The 21,183-nt window shown below is 39.2% G+C and overlaps 1 protein-coding gene across 1 annotated transcript in view; it reads left to right on the top strand.

Annotated features, from left to right (window-relative positions):
• The window catches only part of LRRK1 (leucine rich repeat kinase 1), a 150,113-nt gene extending 129,199 nt beyond the window's left edge, over positions 1-20,914 (top strand). The window contains exons 27-33 of the mRNA XM_044665409.1: positions 118-312; positions 1,305-1,456; positions 6,601-6,718; positions 7,374-7,490; positions 9,564-10,414; positions 10,918-11,019; positions 19,374-20,914. Of these exons, the coding sequence (XP_044521344.1) occupies positions 118-312; positions 1,305-1,456; positions 6,601-6,718; positions 7,374-7,490; positions 9,564-10,414; positions 10,918-11,019; positions 19,374-19,551 (1,713 nt within the window). The 3' untranslated portion in view covers positions 19,552-20,914. The remainder of the gene's footprint in view (positions 1-117; positions 313-1,304; positions 1,457-6,600; positions 6,719-7,373; positions 7,491-9,563; positions 10,415-10,917; positions 11,020-19,373) is intronic.
• Positions 20,915-21,183: the final 269 nt, after the last annotated feature.

Here is a 21,183-nt window from a genome sequence, read left to right as displayed (position 1 = left end):
TTTATATCCCCCCCACCCCCCTTATCCTCCCATCAATCCCCATACCAGCCAGGTAACCTGCAGTTCTTTACTCAATGTGCTTGGCCACATTTGAAGAGATTTGCCTTTTCTCCTCAGGTGGACATGTTTTCTTATGGAATGGTGCTCTATGAATTGCTCTCAGGTCAGCGGCCTGTGCTTGGTCATCATCAACTTCAGATCGCCAAGAAGCTATCCAAGGGTATTCGTCCAGTGCTGGGGCAGCCAGAAGAAGTACAGTTCCATAGACTACAGGCACTCATGACGGAGTGTTGGGACACCAAACCTGAAAAGGTACCTGGGAGGAGGAATAGTATGACAAAGGGTGTTAGTGGAAGTGGAAAGGGGAGAGGAAAGATTCAGGCACGCTGACTTCCCCAGTGTTTGTTAAAGCTTTTCTGTCATATGTGAAGACTATATATACTCAGCCAGCCAACCATATTTTTTGGCCAACGCAACCATAGTTGATATACCTTTTCTCACTTGTCATAGAATGGGATATTTAGTATGTGTCTGGCCCATAGGAAGTAAATGCCTAATAAATGTTTTTTTATTCCTTCATTTCTCCTAATTTTTAATCTCTCACTTTATTATTGCCTTAAAGAAAATGAGTTCCCTTTTTTAAAATTAAAGAATGAAAAATCTTAGTTCTGTAATTACATAGCCAGAAAAAAAATGCAGTTGCATTCATAGCAATAAAGTCAATTCATATTTTCTGGAGAAAAAAAGGGGGGGCAAGGACCTCTTTTCAGATGTTAGGAAGAAAAACAATCATGTTTTCTCATGAGGAATGTGGATCATATTATAATTTCTGAAAATAACTTTCCTGAGAGGATGCAATGGTTCCAGGGTTAAATTTGGGCTATTATAAAATTAGATTGAAATATTAGAATGTGGTAGGAAGCCAAATGAAGTCTAAGAAAGAGTCTCAAGAAGACTGGATGGCCCTGGATATGAAAGTTGGAACACTTGGAATTTAGGTCAATATGAGCAGTTTAATGCTAAATTGACCGTGACTAAAATAGTTTTAAGTTGGTTCTACACTAATCTGGAAAAACCCCAAGGTTTACCTTCTATGTTCAAAGTCGCTTTATCCTCTTGCCTGATTTTTCTAAAATGTGGCCAAAGCTGTGATATTGAACAAGGAAATCTGACAACAAAGCATCTTCCCTGGGTTTTATGAAAGCTAATTTCACATGTAATATTTTGCTAACTGCCATTGATTTTTGGTATTAATGAGCCATAAACCCTTCTTCACACGGTTGGATGGATGTCTTTTCCCTCAGCGACCTTTGGCCGTTTCCGTAGTTAGCCAGATGAAGGACCCCACCTTTGCAACTTTCATGTACATGCTGCACTGTGGGAAGCAGACTTCTTTTTTCTCATCCCCGGGACAAGAATATACTGTCGTGTTCTGGGATGGAAAAGAGGAATCCAGGTAACCTTCGTTTGCTGCTTTTTTAATTAACCAGAGGTGTGCAAAGCTCACAGACCCCTGAAAAGACACAGTTCGAACCTTTACACCCGACAGTGGTCTTCCAAACACTTTCCTTATTTCTGTAATGAGGGAATTGGATGAGATTGTTTCATTTTCTGCCTTTGTATCCCCATCACTTAGCACAGTGCCTGCCATGTAGGAAGTGTTTAATAAATCCTTATTGATTGATTAGATGATCTTTAAGATTCCTTCCAAATTTAACATTCTATGATTCTATTATTCCTTGAACAGAGACCAAAAAAAGTCATTGTATGCACAAAGAGGAACATAAAAAGACTCCTGGAATATAAGCAGACAGTGCAGGGAAGGTATAGAATTCTACCTATCTTTTCACACTGGTAAAGCTAAATGACTGAAAAATATGCATTGTCTGGCCTTGGGGCTTTTTCCTTTTGGGGGGTCATGTACCCCTTTTGTAGTCTGGTGAAGCCTGTGGACCCCCTTTTCAGAATCATGTTTATTGCCTCCATTCATAATTGAGAGAAATGTTAAAAAGTCAAGGTTAGTGAAAAAGAAGATGAAATGTTTCTTCCCCATTTAAGCTCTCTGTGGAGAGCATCTGTTTTAGACCATGCTATGCAAATGGACAGACAACTCTCTAACTTCATTCATCAGTACGTATTGCTGGGACAGCATGACAGATGGACAGTGAGCTCAGCCCTTTATTGAACAAGAGGAAAGAGGGCTGGGTTGGCTTTGAGAAACTGCAGACCTTTTAATGACATTGTCCTTCTCCTTAAAACAAAGACCCATCTTCTTATCAGGAATACTATATTACTGTGAATCATGGAATAATACCATCCCTAGAGAATTGTAAATGTGGGTCCCACAGAAATAACTGAGAAGAATATGGTGGGGACAAGGAAACCACAAAGTGTTACAAATTGGAAGAGTGGCTCTGGAAAGGATGTCAGTAGAAGAATATGTTGTTCAGTCATTGGTGTCTGACTCTGGGTTCCATTTGGGATTTTCTTGGCAAAGATACTGGAGGGCTTTGCCATTTCCTTCTAAAGCTTATTTTACAGATGAGGAAACTGAGGCCAACAGTTAAGCAACTTACCCAGACTCACCCAGCTAGTCTTGAAGCCTAATTTGAGCTCAGGTCTTCATGACTCCAAGCCTGCCATTATATCCAACACATCTCCTAGCTGCCCTACAGGGATCTATGCATGAGGAAATAAATATGGGTCAATCACAAAAAAAGAACGAGAGACTAGTGACGTGTCCATGCAATGTTAGAGGAATCCAGAGGAAGGCTCCTCTGGGTGGGGTGGTTCCCTGGCATATTTATGCCCTAGAAATGAGGGGAGTTTGGACAGACATTGCAAAGATCAGCAGCAAGCAGGGATGGGTTTCATTCTTCATCACTGAAGGGCACATCCTGGCAGTGGAGGGCTCAGATTTATTGAAGAGTTAAAAGTGCAGAGGAGGCATCCAAGGTCACCATTAACTGAGTAGGATCAGAAAAGAAGCAGTTCACTTAGGTTTTAATAGGAAAAGGAACCAAGGCTAGTTGTAAAAAAGAAGTAGCCGCAGGGATAGAGGAAACACAAAGGTCCTCCTATTCTTGCTGCTAAGGCCAATGTGACGGACATTTTAGAAATTGGAAAAGGCTGCCAGGAAGCTACTTTAATAACTGGAAGAGACTTTAAAGATGATCTAAACCAATGCTCTCCCAAAGATGCAGAAACTGAGGGCTAAAGAGGTAGTCACCTGCCCAAATTCACAGAACCAGCATTTTAGTATGTACCTTTCTTACTCTAGAGCCTGAATTCTCCCCTATAATCTACAGCCTCACATACCAACAAATTTTAAAAATTAAAGGACTAGTTTAGACTTAACAGATATCGGCAGACATCTGAGAGAATATTTTTATCTGAAAAAAGATTTTATTTGACACAAAACATGAAATGCTAATAAAAATCCAAATATTTCTATGTAAAAAAAATGAATGTTATTTTGGAAAGAAGCATAGAACTGAGAACCATGGATCTAGAACTTGATTCTTCCAAAGACTATAACCCAGGCCCTGTATTTTAAAGCTGAAGAGATAGAGGACAGTGACTTGCCCAAGGCCATACAGTTGGCCAGAGGAAAGACAGGATTAGAATTCATGTCCTTTGACCCAAGGGAAATCATCATAGAGCAGAAACAGGTCAGTAGTTTTTAGAAACTTCAATGTGGTGAATACTGAGAGGCATCTAGAAGAGTCTGTAAAGAATATAAAAATAAGTAAGAAGAGTTAGCTAGGTGGCTCAGTGGATTAAGAGTCAGGCTCAGAGATGGGAGGTCCTGGGTTCAAATGTGGCCTCGGGCACTTCTTAGCTGTGTGACCCTGGGCAAGTCACTTAACCCCCAATTGCCTAACCCTTACCACTCTTCTGTCTTGGAACTAATACAATGTATTGCTTCTAATACAGAAGGAAAGGGTTTTAAAAAATAAATAAATCAGAAAAACCAGAGAAGAAAAGAGTTCGAGTCGGGGGAAGAAACTAAATCAGAGAGTATTATCTGAAAGAATTTTTTTAACCCTTTTACTTGCCACAGAATTACACTTACACAGGAACTTCAGGAAAACATATTGCAACATTATAGAAAGCTATTTCAATTAATTAAAATTGTTAACAGTAAAGCATAATGAGCTGTGCTCCCTAAGGTTTTGATGAGTATCCAATTAGCATTACAAAAATATAAATATTTGACTGTGGAATGGGAGTTTTCTCCTGAGATGGAAACTACTCTGCTGGTTCTACCAAATCCCCAAGAGGTTTCCCTTTAATTCACTGCTCAACCTTAAAATTGTGGATTCTGATTTTTTATTCAAGAACATACTTGTATGGTTCTTTAGGTGTTTCTTCTCCATTTGATGTATGCCTTCTGTCCCATATAATTCATGTGACAATCTTTGGGGAGGTGGGGAAGGCTGAGAGAGCATTTTCATAGCATGAAAACTGTTTTAACTGGCATAATTGGGATACAGATTAGCCAGCACTGAAATATATTCTGAAAGAAATAGGGCAGCAAACTTAAGCCAAATTTAATTGATTCTGCTGCCTCCTTTTATGGCTTCTTTTGTCAGATTTGTAGCTTTGGAGAAATTGAGTATTTCTGACTTTATGGATGTTGAGAATGCTTTACAATTAATTGGAAAATTAGTCATTCTAGCTTTATTCCCCACAAAAAACACCCCCATATGCCATTAAAAAAGCAAAGTTCCACTTTTAGTATAGTCTACAATGATACTCTGCTTATTTTGCCTTTCCACATGTCCAGTTAGATAGTACAGTGGATAGAGCACTAGACCTGGAGTCAGTCATTTCAACAAGATAACTTGAGTTCAAGTCTGGCCTCAGATATTTACTAACTATGACTGGGTGAGTAAATTACCCTTTGCCTCAGTTTCCTTCACTAGGTAATACACCACCTCCCAGATTTGTTGTAAGGATCGAATGAGATATGATTTGTAAATCATTTAGCATAGTGCCTGACATGTAGTAGGCATTCATTTCTTTCTCTTCCAAGAGAGGATGGGCATATCTTATGCCAGGGATTCTTTTTTAAAATTTCTATATTATCCATTTTTATAAGTGAATAATCTTATAGAACCAAAACCCCCAAACATACCCAAATAAACAAGTGATAAATTATGTTTCCATTTGCATTTCTTCTCCAGTGATTCTGCTGGAGGTGGATAGCATTCTTTTTCATAAGTCCCTCAATTGTCTTGGATCATTATATTGTTGTTAGTAGTAAAGTCTATCACATTTGATCATTCCATAATATTGTAGTTACTGTGTACAATGATCTCCTGGTCCTGCTTGTTTCACTTTCTGCATCAGTTCACATAGGTCTTTCCCTCTCTTTCTGAAATCATCGCATTCATCATTCCTTATAGCACAATAGTATTCCATCACCATCATATACCAAAATTTATTCAGCCATTCCCCAATTGAGGGACACGCCTTTAGTTTCCAATTATTTTCCTCCACAAAGAGAGCAGCTATAAGTATGTTTTGTACAAACAGGTCCTTTCCCATTTTTTAAAATTTCTTTGGGATATAGACCTAGTACTGACATTACTGGATCAAAAGTTATATATTCTTTTATAGCCTTTTGGGCATAATTCCAAACTGCCTTCCAGAATAGTTGGATCAGTTCACAACTCCACCAACAATGCATTGGTGTCCCAATTTTTATGCCAGGGATTCTTTTTTTTTAACCCTTATCTTCTGCCTATTGGTTCCAAGGCAGAAGAGTGGTAAGGTTTAGGCAATGGTGGTTAAGTGACTTGCCCAGGGTCATACAGCTAGGAAGTGTCTGAGGTCAGATTTGAATCCAGGACCTCCCATCTCTGAGCCTGACTCTCAATCCACTGAGCCATCTAGCTGCCCCCTATGCCAGGGATTCTTAACCTGAAATCTGTGAACTTTTTAAAAAAATCTTATAACTATATTTCAATATATTTGATTTCAGGGGCAGCTAGGTAGCACAATGGAGAGAGTGCCAGACTTGGAGCTGGGAGGACCTGAGTTCAGATCTAGCCTCAGATACTTCTAGCTATGTGGCCACATTTTATGCAAGGCACTTACCCCTTACCCTTGCCACTCTTCTGTCTTAGACTTAATACTAAAACAGAAAGTTAGGGTTTTCATAAATAAATATTCGGTTTCCATCATAAGCATTTGTATTTTATTTTATAACTTTAAAGACATTCTGAAAAGGGGATTCAGAGGTGTTATCAGACTGCTAAAAAAGGTCCATAACACTAAAAAAGGTCAAGAACTCCTGGCTTAGGGAGACAGGACATGGCATCATTAAATGTGAGCAGACTTCATTCAGTTTCTTAAATGAAAAACGACAGGTTTGTAATACATTAGATTAAGCTCCTTGGAGTCAGAGATTGTCTTTTGCCTCTTTTTATATGTCAGCACTTAGCAGAGTGCCTGGCACATAGTAGGTACTTAATAAATGTTTTATTGTTTGACCCTCAATGTATATGCTTTTGCAAAGCTGCTTTCAGCAGACAGGAGGGAATAGACTTCTCCCTGCTCTACAGTGATGATAATTTTGTTTGTTGATTTTAGGAACTATACAGTGGTGAACACTGAGAAAGGACTTATAGAAGTACAGAGAATGAGCTGCCTAGGAATGAAGCTTAGCTGTCAATTAAAAATTCAGAGTGCACTGTGGACCGCCACTGAGGTAATTACTGTTGCCCATCATCACCAACGTCCTGGCTGATGGCCACTTCACAGCTCTCTTGTTCATGTGCATCATAAAACTAGTCATCAGCATAGTCAATTAAGCCTGGGAGGATTTGCAGAAAGGTCAGTCAAATGCTACATTTGCCTTCTCAATGGTACGTTGGTTCCACAGCCTATTTCTTAGCCAAGGTTAGAGACACCTGTTCCCAGGCTCCTGGCTTACTTTGTTAAAGCTGGAAATTAAAACCACCAGGATCTGGTACAATAGCAGGCTAGTGATACTCCATCTGTACCTCACCACCCCAATGTGTATCTGGAGGTTACCATTTGTCTGTAATTATCAGTGAAGTAGAAGATGGTGATAAAAGACAGAAGAATACAAGGCAAGGAAATGCAATCGGGGTAATACAAAGGAGGGTTTGAATTTTAGATAATGCATTACATCATTTGCTATTGTAAAATCTGCCACGCACTAAAGAGAGCTTGAAGAAATTGCTTGAAAAACAGTGACCTTGAAGATTAAAGAATAAACAATGGGAAATATCAATTCCTCACATTACTCTTTATCTAAAGCCATTTGGATTTGATTTGCCCACACACACAAAATATAAATTTATTGCTACAAATTTCACCACTTTCATATTTGCCCACAGGACCAGAAGATCTACATATACAGCTTAAAGGGTATGTGCCCTTTAAATGCCCCCCAAAACGCATTAGATACCCCATCTGTTGTCACTTGCTTCCTGGCGGTACCTGTTATGAAAAAGGTAAGGAAGAAAAAATGAAGAAAAGTCAAAGAAAAGTCACCAGCTATTCTGCCTTTCTAGTAATGGGGCTCATAACAAAACTGAAGCCAGTGTCAAAAGTCTGCTTTTCACAAAGCGTTGTGAATTGTTTTGGGTTTTTTTCAGGTTGGGAAGCTAAATTGTGCTGAGTATCAGTCAATATTTATTAAGCACCTACTATGTGCCAGGCACTGTGCTAAGTGCTGGGTAATTTTCCAATACTTTCTTTTTTCATCTAATATACAGATTTTATTAGAACTGAGGAATGGTTGTCCAAATAAATGTGAGCCTGATTTTGCTGTTTTTAACTCTGAAAATGTCAGTTGCCACATTAATGACTCTGTCTTTGATAATAGCATTAGGGGAGGGAGGGAATCTTCACCTTAGCTTTAGGTTTCAGGTCCAACTTTACCCCCCAAAGAAAGAAAGGAGATAGGTATATGAGCAATTTGGGACACAGTCTTCATCAGAGACCTAGAAAACATGAAACAAAGAGTTATTTAAAGTTTTCTGCCAGTCAAAAGCCCTCCCTTCTGTGCCAAGTAAGCAGCCTCCAGAATGGGGGCGAGGTAATAAAGCGTAGTCTGTGTTGTTGGCTTACCTGGATCTGATGAATGCCTCTCCTCGGTAGACGTTGTCCTGTCCTGTAGCTGGAGAGAGCAGAATGTCTCAGAGTGGAACTCTAGTATGGATTGCCCAACACGCATTCCCATTGGAAGCCAGTGATTGCTGCCACAGCTGGAGTGCTGACAGCCTGGGGCTTTCAAATGCAGTTTTATTTTCATGTTTTCCTTGGCTGTTTTCTTTAAAATACTGAAAATGAATTCTGAGAAAGTTACTAAGGGCTTATTGACTTTGCTGTTGAGCTGTAGGTCAGGTCACTGTTTTAACTTTGACAGTTTGAGTCAAACCTCCTTAGAGCTTCTAACACCCAGTCGAGAGGTGGCTTTCTGTTCTTTCATCCTCACTGGCACAAAGACGTGGGTTTCTGCCTCTGCTTTGTCTTGGGGTTTTTCAACCTGAGCTGGCCATCTTTGGTTATTTGTTTGTTGGTTGGTTTGTTTTATAAGGAAAATGGAATTCAGCATCACAGTTTGGGGGTTCAGAGGGTCTGTGCCAAACCCAAAGAGACTGACAGTTTGAGAGACCGGTTCTAAAGATAAGCACCTGGCACTGGCATTGTTCTTCTGGCCTTTGCCTAGGGACCTAGAACCTAAATTGCTTTCACAGGTAAAGGGAAATAACCCTCACTTACAAATATAGATCTCTACAAAATACGTGGGTGTGCACTAAACCCTTGATTAAAAAGTTGCGTAGAGTTGGGAACAAGAGTTGAAAAGAATGGAATGGTGCCATTCACCTGGATATACTGTGCCACCCTTGAAGTCAGTTCCTTGCCAAAATTCTAGCCCTACCAGAAGGTATCCACTTTAGTTAAGAAGTCAGCTCACATCCTACTTACATCAGGAAGGGTCCAGTCTTTGGGGAAAATGGAATAGAAACAGTGATTATGGGCAAAAGAGACAATGCCGATAGCCTGATCTGACACATTGAAATTATCTCTAGGAATTAGTTTTTTAGGAAGGAAGATCCTTTTGATCCGCATCATGTAATACTTTGTTAAGAAGGATGTACAGAAGGAACCAATTTTAGAAATCCATGGCCCTGAAAATGACTCTTTGCTTGGGCTGTGAGGGTGGGAGGAGAGCACAGATGCCATTAAGATCTGCCCTTAAGATAAGTGAATAATGCTGCAGCCTTTTTATTAAAAGTTGTGAAACTAAACTAGTAAGAATTTCAAAGTTCAAATATGGAAATATGTTTTGCATAATAATACCTGTATAACCCAGATCGAATTGACTGCCAGCACACAGGATGGGAAAAGGAAGGAGAGAAGTTCAATCATATAACTTTGGAAAACTTGTATGAAAATTTGTTATAACGTGTAATTGGTAATAAATTTTAAAAAATATTTTTAAAATTAAAAATAAATGTTTTTTAAAGAAAAAAAGAATTTCAGAATTTACACTGAGAATGGATTTGTTTCTCCTTCAGCAGAATTCCTACCTCGTTTTGGCTGGTATGTCCGATGGACTTGTGGCAGTGTTTCCTGTGATCCAGGGTATTCCAGATAAGAATTGCTCCTATCTGTGTTCACATACTGCAAACAGATCCAAATTCAACATCACCGATGATGATCCCCGACAGAATCCTTACCCTGTAAGAGCCATGGAAATAGCTAACAGTGGGTCCGAGGTCTGGTACAGCAATGGGCCTGGCATCCTAATTATAGACTGTGCCACACTGGAAATAAATAGACGATTAGATCCCTATTCTCCTCCTTCCATGATAACATCAATGGTGGTCAACTCGGAGTGCCATGGTGAAGAAGTGGTCTGGTGCCTGGATGACAAAGACAACTCGGTAGTGATGTTCTTTTCTGCAACCTATCAGTTATGTGCACGGTACTTTTGTGGAGACTGCAGCCCACTCAGAGATACATTTCCAGTTGAGCAGCCCATATTGGGGCTCTCCACTGTGGACATGGCCAGCCAGAAGCATCCTGAGGGGGACTGTATAGCCGATGTGAGCATCATCTTTAGCGAAGAACTTGGAACTCAGATATTAAACCACCAAGATTCTCTTACAGATTATTGTTCCATGTCCTCATATTCATCTTCCCCTTCCACCAGAATCACTAGGTCTTTCTCAAGTCTGCCAAGTTCACCCATGAGCTCCCCTAGTGTTCCTTTTTCCACTGATTATGAAGACTCGGAAAAATTTCATGAGCCCAATTTTTGCTCTGATGGATCTGAAAAGGATGGGTCTCTTTTGAACAGCGAAGCATCTACACACCTACAAGCAGTCAAAATCCTCTCAGTAAAAGACCTCATTTGGATCCCCAGGTAAAGTCTTCCCTTAATTAGGTTTACATGGTATACACCTTGTCCTCCCCCCCCCCCCAAAAAAAAGAGGAATCTCCTATTAACCTCTTGGGGGGAGATATCATAGCTTCTAATTTTTTAATTTTGGTTTTATCCCATTTGGGGGCCACAGTTAAGGACAAGTTTTTATAACTACTCTCATTGAAAGCTGAAGAGAATAGCTCTATTAACGAGTATTTTTTGCTTCTAAGTCTTTTTTTTTTCTTCTCTCCGGAAAATCTAATAATAACAGCACTAAGCCCGGTGCCCCTATCAGACACAATGCAGTAAAGGAGGTGATTTCATTGTGATTAAATTTCCTTTTGGAGAAGTTCTGTTCTACCATTTCTCTGTCATGCCATCTCAGTAATTTAATACATTAGCTGAAACTATATATGTGTTGCAAATGCTTTTCCGCTGACTGTATCAATTTACCCTGGAGATTACTAATGTGAGTAAAATTCTTCCCACTTTCTGTTTCTTAGGCAAGGCGGAGATGTTATCGTCATTGGACTGGAGAAGGAATCTGGTACCCAGCGGGGTAGAGTAATAGCCGTATTAAAGGCTAGAGAATTGGCCCCATATGGGTAAGGTTGAATTAGAAACTCCTCTTGAGTCTTAAAATACACAAAAGGAATCCAAGGCATTCTTATAATTTGGGCATTTTGGTTTATTGATGTTTCTCTTAACTAGATTTATAGTCAGAAGGCCCAAGTTCAAGACTGACTCTCCTACTTATTCGTGGTATGGCCATGAATAAATCATTTTTAAAAGTTTTTCCTCTGTAGAATGAGGGAATTGGTTTCAGTGGTCCCTTCTATTTCCAAGTTCTATGATTCAGAAAATATTTTCTCTTCTTTTATTCTGCAACTGAGCATCATGAGGCATTTGGGCAGTGTGATGAATAGAACACCGAGTCCAGATGCAAGAAGACTCAAGTTCAAATCTAACCTCATCTAGATATTTACTAGCTGTGTGACGTTCATTTTTGCCTGCCTCAGTTTCCTCGATTATAAAATGGGAATCATAATAGCTTCTTCCTCCCAGGATTGTTATGAGGATCTAAAGAGATATTTATAAAGCACTTAGCTGAGGGGGCAGCTGGGTAGCTCAGTGGATTGAGAGCCAGGCCTAGAGACGGGAGGTCCTAGGTTCAAATCTGGCCTCAGACACTTCCCAGCTGTGTGACCCTGGGCAAGTCACTTGACCCCCATTGCCTACCCTTACCACTCTTCCACCTATAAGTCAATACAGTATTGACTCCAAGACAGAAGGTAAGGGTTTTAAAAAGGGGGGGTGGGGGCAGCTGGGTAGCTCAGTGGATTGAGAGCCAGGCCTAGAGACGAGAGGTCCTAGGTTCAAATCCGGCCTCAGACACTTCCCAGCTGTGTGACCCTCGGCAAGTCAATACACAGAAGTTAAGGGTTTAAAATAAAAAAAAATAATAATAATTTAAAAAAAAATAAAGCACTTAGCTGGCATGTTGTAGGCATTTGATAAAAGTTCATTTCAACCCTTTCATCATCATCTCAGTTTGCAGCATGTGATGGGTTTTTAAAAGAAATTATCTACTGCTAATCCCTGAAAAGGAGCAACCCAGCCATAGCATAAGAAAGTGCTGAGAAGCTCCTAGCCATCCTGTAGTTATTTAATGTGTGACTCACTTGTGAGTGCATCCCATTTCCCGTGTGACCAGTGAAGGTCATGCACTGGGGCCACATCTCTGGGGCCAGCGTTAATTAAGCTGGGAGTTGAAGCAATTATCCATGAGGTTCAAGCAGCCTTTTCACTTTTGCCTCTCTCTTTCCCCCACCCAGAAACCCTTACATACCCCCAGAGTACTTCGGTTCTAGGTAATAATGGAGACATGGAGTTTGTGCCTGGGCCAGGTAGTCTCAGAAGACTCATCTGCAAAGAGCAGTGCTTGTGGTTCTTGACAGTCTCTCAAGTCCCTTCCAGCTCTTAATCTATCATCCTAGGACTTACTGCTGCCTACAAGAGTCCCCAGTTACTGCAGCAAGGGCTGCTTCCCCTTCTTGGCATCCTTCTGTGACTTCCACTTCAGATGCCAGCTGTTTTCACTAGAAATGCACAGCTTCACTGTGAGAATAAAGCAGGAGCAAGAACAGTTTGTCCAGGACTTTATATACAAGGCTGGGAAAATGTATAGGCTGAGGCAGATCATGACTAATTATGGTCTGGGCTGCAAGTCCTGGTGTACTCCAATACCCTGGAATGTTTACATCTCTTCACTTCAGCTACCGAGTCTCCGGTAATAAATTATTTGTATGAAAAGTCCCCAAATTCTACTTTGTATATATTTTGGGTCACTTCCACATTACATTAATTTGATTCTTCTGGAGAGTCTATTGGTTTTGGTATTTCCTAAAGCACAAGGAGCAGGGGAAAATCCCGCTTCACTTTTTTCCCTAAGAGCAGAATGATGACAAAGGAAATGTCTGCAGTGAATCAACCTCTGGCACTTGTCACCATGGAGCTTTCCAAGATGAGTCACTTTTTTAGCTAATGACCCTTGTTTTGTAAATGATTATATTTTAGAAATAAGAGACGTGCTCCTGAGTCCATCATGTTTCCAATTTTATTCTCCCATATTAGACAGTGGGATGAGTTGCCTTGAAGTTAGCCCTTTTTGATGAGTTCTAATAGAGAACAGATCCCTGAATCTCTAATAAAAATAATTACCTAGCATAGTGGTTCCTAACCTATAGGCCACAGAAATTCTGGAAGGCATAGAGTCATTACAAGTGGTTCAAGAATCCGTATTCAAACCAAGAATTGTAACTTTGGTCTCTATAACTGAGGCTTCTCTGTCATAAGGCAATCTTCTTGTTTTCCCCTAATTTATTCCCTATCATCCTCCCCCAAAAACATTTTTCAAACCTTATATTATCTCCTTAAGCCTTCCATATGTCCCCCTCCCTACTCTCTCTCAGATGAGGATTTCACTTTGTACTTTCTTGAAAAAACCAAACCATTTGGCATGAGCTCCCTCTTCTCTCCTTCCCTCCATCTCAAAATCCTTTGATATTATCCTTTACTTTTTTTTTCCTTAGCATCTGACAATGAGCTGCCCCTCTTCCTTGCCAAGGTGAATCCCCTACATGTGCCCTTGATCATATTCCCTCCTTTCTTCACCAGAAGATTGCATCCTCATTCACCCCTTCTCTATCTCTTAATCTTCAACCTCTATTTTCTTCCCTGTGCCTTTAAACGTACTCAGGTTTGTCTCATCTTTAAATACTTTCACTTGACCCTACCAATACCTCATTCTTTTTCTAGTTCTCTATCCTTCCTTTCTCAACTAAACTCTATATACTATATTAAAGCTATATGTACTCACTTGTCACTTTTTCTGCTTTTTTTCCTCAATTCATATGTCCTCTTAGTTACCAAGTTTAATGCCATGTTCTCAGTATTTATCCTCCATATATTTGCTGCTTTTGACCACTCTCTCCTTTCTGGACTTTTATAATACTGCCCTTTCTTGGTTCTCTTTCTGCCTATCAAACCTCTCCACTGTCTTTTTTCCTGGCTTATCATTGAGATCATGCCCTCTAACCGTGGGGATTACCAGGGTTCTGTTAGAGGTCCCTCTACTTTCTATGCTCACTATTGGTGACTTCATAAACTTCTATGGATGAAATTTTCATCTTAACTCAGAGCTTCAAATTGCCCTTTACCAGTATTGGACATTTTTAAGCGAAATGTCCTGGAGACATCTCAAACCTGACACATCCAAAACAGAATTCATTGTCTTTCCCCAAAACTCATCTCTTCCACACAATAATCATATGAAAAAATGTTCTAAATCAACTCTTGATTAGAGAAATGCAAATTGAAAAACCTCTGAGATCACACTTATCAGATTGGCCAATATGACAGTAAAGGAAAGTGAGAAATGTTGGAGGGGATGTGGCATAATTGGGGCACTAATGTATTGCTGGTGGAGTTGTGAACTGATCTAACCATTCTGGAGGGCAGTTTTATGCCCAAAGGGTGATAAAATTGCATGCCCTTTGATCCTGTAACATCACTATTGGGTCTATATATCAAAGACATTATAAAAATGGGGAAAGGACCTACTTGTACAAAAATATTTCTAGCATCTCTTTTTGTGGTGGCAAAGATTTGGAAATTAAGGGGATGTTTCTCATTTGGGGAATGCTGAACAAATTGTGGTGTGGTATATGTTAGTGATGGAACACTATTTTGCTATAAGAAATGATAAGCAGGATGATTTCAGAAAAAGCTGGAAATATCTCCATGAACTGATACAAAGTGAAATAAGCAGAACCAGGAGAACATTGTACACAACAAAAGCAATATTATGCAATAATCAATTGTGAAAGAACTGTTAGGGTCCGATGCAAGATCAAAGCATACTATTTTTCACATTAATTTATGTTTTTATTTGGGGGGTGGTTTATATGGCTGTGCTTTTATAATAATGACCAATATGGAAGTATGTTTTACATGATAATACATGTATAATCCAGATCAAATTGCTTACCATCTCTGCGAGGGGGGAGAGAAGATAATTTGTCTTTGTTTTAAACCCCCATCTTCCATCTTAGAATCAATATTATGTGTTGGTTCCAAGGCAAAAGAGTAGCAAGGGCTAGGCAATGGGAGTTAAATGACTTGCCCAGAGTCACACAGCTAGGAGGAGTCTGAGGCCAATTTTGAACCCAGAACCTCCAGTCTTTAGGCTTTACTCTCTCTCAATCCTGTAAGCCACTTAGCTGCCCCCTGCATGACCTGTTTTTGATGCAGATATGCTAGCTCTGTGATCTCTGCCTCCTTTTCTAAGCATTATTGTAGCATCCTTTAAATAATCTATTCTAGAATTTTGTCAATAATCAAAGTCAGATTCACTGGCCTACAGTTTGTAGGTCTTGTTCTCTCCAGTTCTTTAGGATATTTGGCCTTCTTGAAGTTTGTGATGCCTCTTTCATTTTCATAGTCTTTCAGAGGATTACAGATAGGGACCCAGGAACTGCATCTGCCATTTTGTTTTTGGTGTATCCTAGGATGTAATTCACCTGTACCTGGTGACTTGGACTCTGCAATAATAGCTAGTTGCTCTCTTACTATCTCCTCACTTATCTGTCTTTCCTAGACAAAAATAATTTTACTCATCAGAACATGCAAAAGCAAAATAAACTGAGCAGATCTGCCTTCTCCCTGACATCAATTGATATTTATCTCAAACAACATTTCATCTTCTATCATCCTTTAACCACTTCTTTCCCTGATAACAAACAGTATTTGTCATTCTGTATTTCCTCAACAGTCTTAGTTCATTATGAACTTTAACCCCCCTGACACCATTCTCAAAGGAAGATCATCATTATTTAGAACTTTAAAGGGCTTTAAAATTTTTCTCATCTGACCTTTTCATTTCTTTAAATGATGAAACCGAGACTCAAAGTCGGACATTTAGTAAGTAATCAAAAGACTCAAACCCATTTTTCTTGACTCTCAGGTTCAATACTCTTTTCATTGAACCATGCTTCTCTGACAGTCAGCTGCACAATGGACCCAAACTAGGCAGAATCCCAAAGTCATTTACATTTCGTTCCAAACTGCATTATAATTTTTGTAGTAGATTTTATCCGCCCAGTTACATGTGGCATAGGCCAGCTTTAATACAGTCTTTCAAGAGGCAATAATGAAGCAATGGGTACAGAGCTGGCCTCTGAATTATGAATGTTTAAGTCCAAGTTTTGTCTCTGCTTCTAAGATTCTGAATAAAACATTTAACTTCACAATGCCCAGGGCAACTCTCAGAGACCAAAAGTTCAGTGAATGTGCCCGTCAACGTTGATCAAGGGGGTTTCTCACCTGAAGCTCCATATACAAATGAAAACAAAGAATATAGTCCAATATGTATATTTTAATATATACTGGCATCCCTCAGAGTTATCGTGGGTTTGATTCCAGACCCCCCCCCCAATAAATTACATATTGCAGTAAAGCAAGTCACACAAATTTTTCCCCAGTGCATATAAAAGTTATATTTACATTATGGTATAGTCTATTAAGTGTGCTGTAGTATTATCTCTATGAAAACAATGTACATGCCTTAATTTAAAAAATATTTATTGGGGGCAGCTGGGTAGCTCAGTGGAGTGAGAGTCAGGCCTAGAGACAGGAGGTCCTGGGTTCAAATCTGGCCTCAGCCATTTCCCAGCTGTGTGACCCTGGGCAAGTCACTTGACCCCCATTGCCCACCCTTACCAATCTTCCACCTATGAGACAATACACCGAAGTACAAGGGTTAAAAAAAATATATTTATTGCTTAGAAATGCTGACCATCATCTATGAGCCTTCATCAGGTTATAATTATTTTGTCTTGCAAGGAAGGTCTTGCCTCGATGCTGACTAATCAGGATGGCATTTCCTAAGGGTTGGGATGGCTGTGACCATCTCTTAAAATAAGGTGACAGTGAAGTTTGCCACATTGGTTTGACTCTTCCTTTCACTTGAACACTTAGAGGCTGTTATAGGGTTATTAACAGGCCTGATTTCAATATTGGTGGGTCTCAAGGAATAGGAGGAGGAGGAGAGGGACAGGGTATGGCCAGTTGGTGGAGCAATCAGAGCACACACCAAGTATTCATTACATTTTCTATCTTATATTGGTGTGGTCCATTGGTAGCCAAGAAAATTACGGTAATTACATTGAAGATCACTCATCACAGATCACCATAACAGATATAATAATAATGAAAAAGTCTGAAAGATTGCAAGAATTACAAAAATGTGTCACAGAGACACAATGTGACCACATGCTGTTGGGAAAATGGTGCTGATAGATTTACTCAACTCAGGAATGCCACAAACTTTCAACTAAAAAAACCCTTCAGTATCTGTAAAGTGTAGTAGAAAAAGGTATGCCTATAATAGAAAAAGGTATATATTTATATACATACATATGCATGTGCATATTTGTGTTATGTATTCAGTCATTTTGGTCATATCCAACTCTTTGTGACCTCATTTGAGATTTTCTTGGCAAAGATACTGGAGTGGTTTGCCATTTCCTTCTCCAGCTCATTTTACAAATTTGGAAACTAAGGCCAACAAGCTTAAGTGACCTCCCCAGGGTCACACAACTAGTAAGTGTTTGAGGTCATATTTGAACTCAGGTCTTCCTGATTCTAGCTCTGCACTTCATCTACTATGCACCTTAGCATACTATATATGTGTATCATATATTTCTGTATAATTTAAATTACATAGAAATGTGTACCTATACTCCATCCCGGAGGACAAAGAGGTAAGAGATCTAAAAGTGTTTTGCCTGGCAGCATGGAGTCAGCCTGAAATGTGAAAATTGCTAATCCATAAGCAGAGAATCAGGAATTTGATGGTATTGTCCCATCACTTTAGGGGTATTGATTGGCTTAAGGAAAATGCCTTTTCTAACTCGCATCTCTAAAATTACCAAGATTCAGTTCATTAAGAATAAAAACCATGGGGGGGGGGGACCTGGGGGGCTCAGTAGATTGAGAGCCAGAACTAGGGACAGGAGGTCCCGAGTCCAAATCGGGCCTCAGACACTTCCTAGCTATGTGACCTTTTTTTTTTTTTAAACCCTCATCTTCTGCCTTGGAACCAATAAGGCAGAAGATGAGGGTTTAAAAAAAACCCAATAAAAACCATGCCCTAGATTGTCTCTCTTGACCCCAATTTTATGCTGTTACAAGGCATTATGGCCATATAATATACATATAGACATACATGCATGTATGTGTAGTTTGCATACATATATTTTGTTGTTGTTCTTCTGTCATTCAGTTATGTCCTAGTCTTTGCAGCCCTGTTTGGAGTTTTCTTGGCAAAGATGCCAGAACGGTTTGCCATTTTCCTCTCCAGCTCATTTTGTAGATGAGGAACTGAGGTAAACAGGGTTAAGTGACTTGCCCAGAGTCATAAAACTAGTAAGTGTCTGAGGCCAGATTTTCACTCAGGAAGAGGTGTCTTCCTTACTTCATGTCCAGTACTCTATCCACTGAACTACCAGCCACCCATATTATATCTGGACAATATTATATATTATTTTTATGATATATGTAGAAAAAATATGTATGTGTGTATATACACACATTTAAGGAGCTAGTTTTGCCCTAAGAGTTAGTTTGAGTTTTTTATTTATATATATATATGTGTGTGTGTGTATATATATATATATATACACACACACACACATATATATGCCATAATTTATACGTGTGTGTGTATATATATATAAATACATACAAGATATTTGTGCACATATTTATATACATTTCCAATATATTAGTCATGAAAGGTTATAATGCTGCAACTGTTCACCTTTTCAGTATTTCATTCTAAACATNCATCTGAGAGAATGTAAGCTCCAAGAGGGTTGGCACAGTTTCATTTTAGTCTTTGTATTTTTGGCACCTGGCACATAACAACCCTCTATTAACTAATTCATTGTGTAATAACGAGTAAATCATCATTCTACTCTGAGTCTCAGGCTTCCTTATGTATAAAAGTGATAACTAACTTGGCACTGGCTACCCCATAGGGCTGCAATAAGAGGTCTCTGTAAACTTTTATGAGAGATATATATGTGTGTGTGTGTATATATATATATATATATATACACACACACATATATATGCCATAATTTATACGTGTGTGTGTATATATATATATATATAAATACATACAAGATATTTGTGCACATATTTATATACATTTCCAATATATTAGTCATGAAAGGTTATAATGCTGCAACTGTTCACCTTTTCAGTATTTCATTCTAAACATGCACACAAAATACTATAAAATGAAGCTTCTGTCTGCGTCCTCGTCTCGTGATGCCATATGTTTTCTTAGACGAGTTCTACCTCCATTCTCAAGGTCTGTCCTTTGATTCCCCAGGACGCTGGTTGAAGCCGCTGTTGTAGCAAAGGACACGGTTGTGTGCTGCTTTGAACAGGAAAACATGGAATGGTGCCTGGCTGTCTGGAGAGGCTGGGGGGCCAGAGAGTTTGACACTTTCTACCAGTCCTATGAAGAGCTGGGAAGGCTTGAAGCTGGTATGCGAAAAAGAAGGTAATTCTTATGGAATTTAAGTCTGATGGTCTCTGAGGGATGAACAGACCAAGGAATATCAGCTGACACCCTTCGGTATTGTAACCTGGAGAGCTCCAAGTACCAAGAAGGAAGACTTTTCTTTCTTTCTTCACATTTTTGCTGCTAAGAACTACTGAAAAGTTATCTGCTGTGCAGTGTGTTTGGGGAGGGGAGGGAAGGATTTGTTTTTCTCAAATGCAAGTCATTTGGATACCTGTCAAGATGCTGACTGGCCCTGCCTTCTTTGGGGTTCTGATGCACCCCTTAAATTCTATCCTACACCTCTTTTTTATCCCTTTCATTCCTCATTCTCCAGGAAGAAAGCCTGGTGAGAACTTGTTCATACTCTCATCAGCCCCTTAGATTTCTTTCTCCTTTTCCCTTCTCTATCTACACAAAGAAGAAGATACCTAGATTCTGAACAGAAGTTCTTGGACGTTCAGGATGACGATGGAGCAGCATCCTTTCCCTGTGCCCATTTTATATTTTTTTCCATGCCCTAAATCATTATTACAATTACACTATGCCTTCTCAGATAAGAGGGCTAGCCTGGGCACAATAGAGAGTGACCTTTCCTTCTGTGTTTCCCAGGCTTGCATCCTGGTCCAAGATTTCTGCCATCCCCAAAGGCAGGTTCCTAGGGTTGGCCAAATTCATTGATTTACCCAAGACTAAATAAAAATCTTCCCTAATGTAGAAAGTATCACTGTGACAAACCCCCAGATGTACTGTGGTGACCAACATTGCCCAATCCTAGGGTATGAACGAATGCCATTAAATCATATGGCTAAGTAGCAAAGAGGAAGTATCATCCAGAGGGCAAATGATTTCAGCATTTGCAAGGTTCCTGATGCTTTTCCAGTTGAAAAAATGAAGAAGTAATGATCAGTGGCATTTCAAAATAGGTTTACGTGTTTATATTTTTTAAAAGCAAATTTGAACACAGCTGGAATATAAAAGCTCTGTATGTACATAATCCTGTTTGTTATTTTAAAAAATTAATATCTCTTAGCCCTTTGGTTATGAATTCACATCTTCCTGGGTTGCACAATACTACATAAACATTAAGATATGCTGCATGCATGTACAGTAGAGTGTAAAAAGTAAATTAGTTCACAGAGAATTTGTGTGTTTATTATATAACTTTTTTAATGAGGGAAATACATACATATGTAGACATATACACATATTTGTATATATATATATAAACTCAGTTTCATGATTCAAGGCTGCTTGACACAGAACCAGAAAGTGAAATGGGAGAATTACACTTTGGTTCAACTGTTGACTTTTTAAAAAATAAAATAAAATAAGGTTTGACATGGGGCAGTTTCATTTATTTGAAAATAAACAGACTACTTAAAAATGAGGTAATGACTTTTAATCTTTTGTTGACAGTTTGGGGTAATTATATCACATACTATACACACAGTCCTTGTTTGTTTATGTCACTGAAATATACCTCTTTCATCTTTAGTCCCTGATCTTCAAAACTAGCTCTGGGTAGGTGGTATGGTCTCAATAGGACAATTAGGCCTCTGCTTACTCTAAAATATTTCTCTCATTGGTGTGCCATATTGCCTTCTTCCCTTATTTCCTTACCTGAAATTCCTAT

Source organism: Gracilinanus agilis, chromosome 2 (genome assembly GCF_016433145.1).
Source record: "Gracilinanus agilis isolate LMUSP501 chromosome 2, AgileGrace, whole genome shotgun sequence".
In the NCBI taxonomy this organism is placed as follows: domain Eukaryota; kingdom Metazoa; phylum Chordata; class Mammalia; order Didelphimorphia; family Didelphidae; genus Gracilinanus; species Gracilinanus agilis.
The sequence above is the reverse complement of the archived record's forward strand: the minus strand, read 5'-3'. Positions and strand labels throughout refer to the sequence as shown.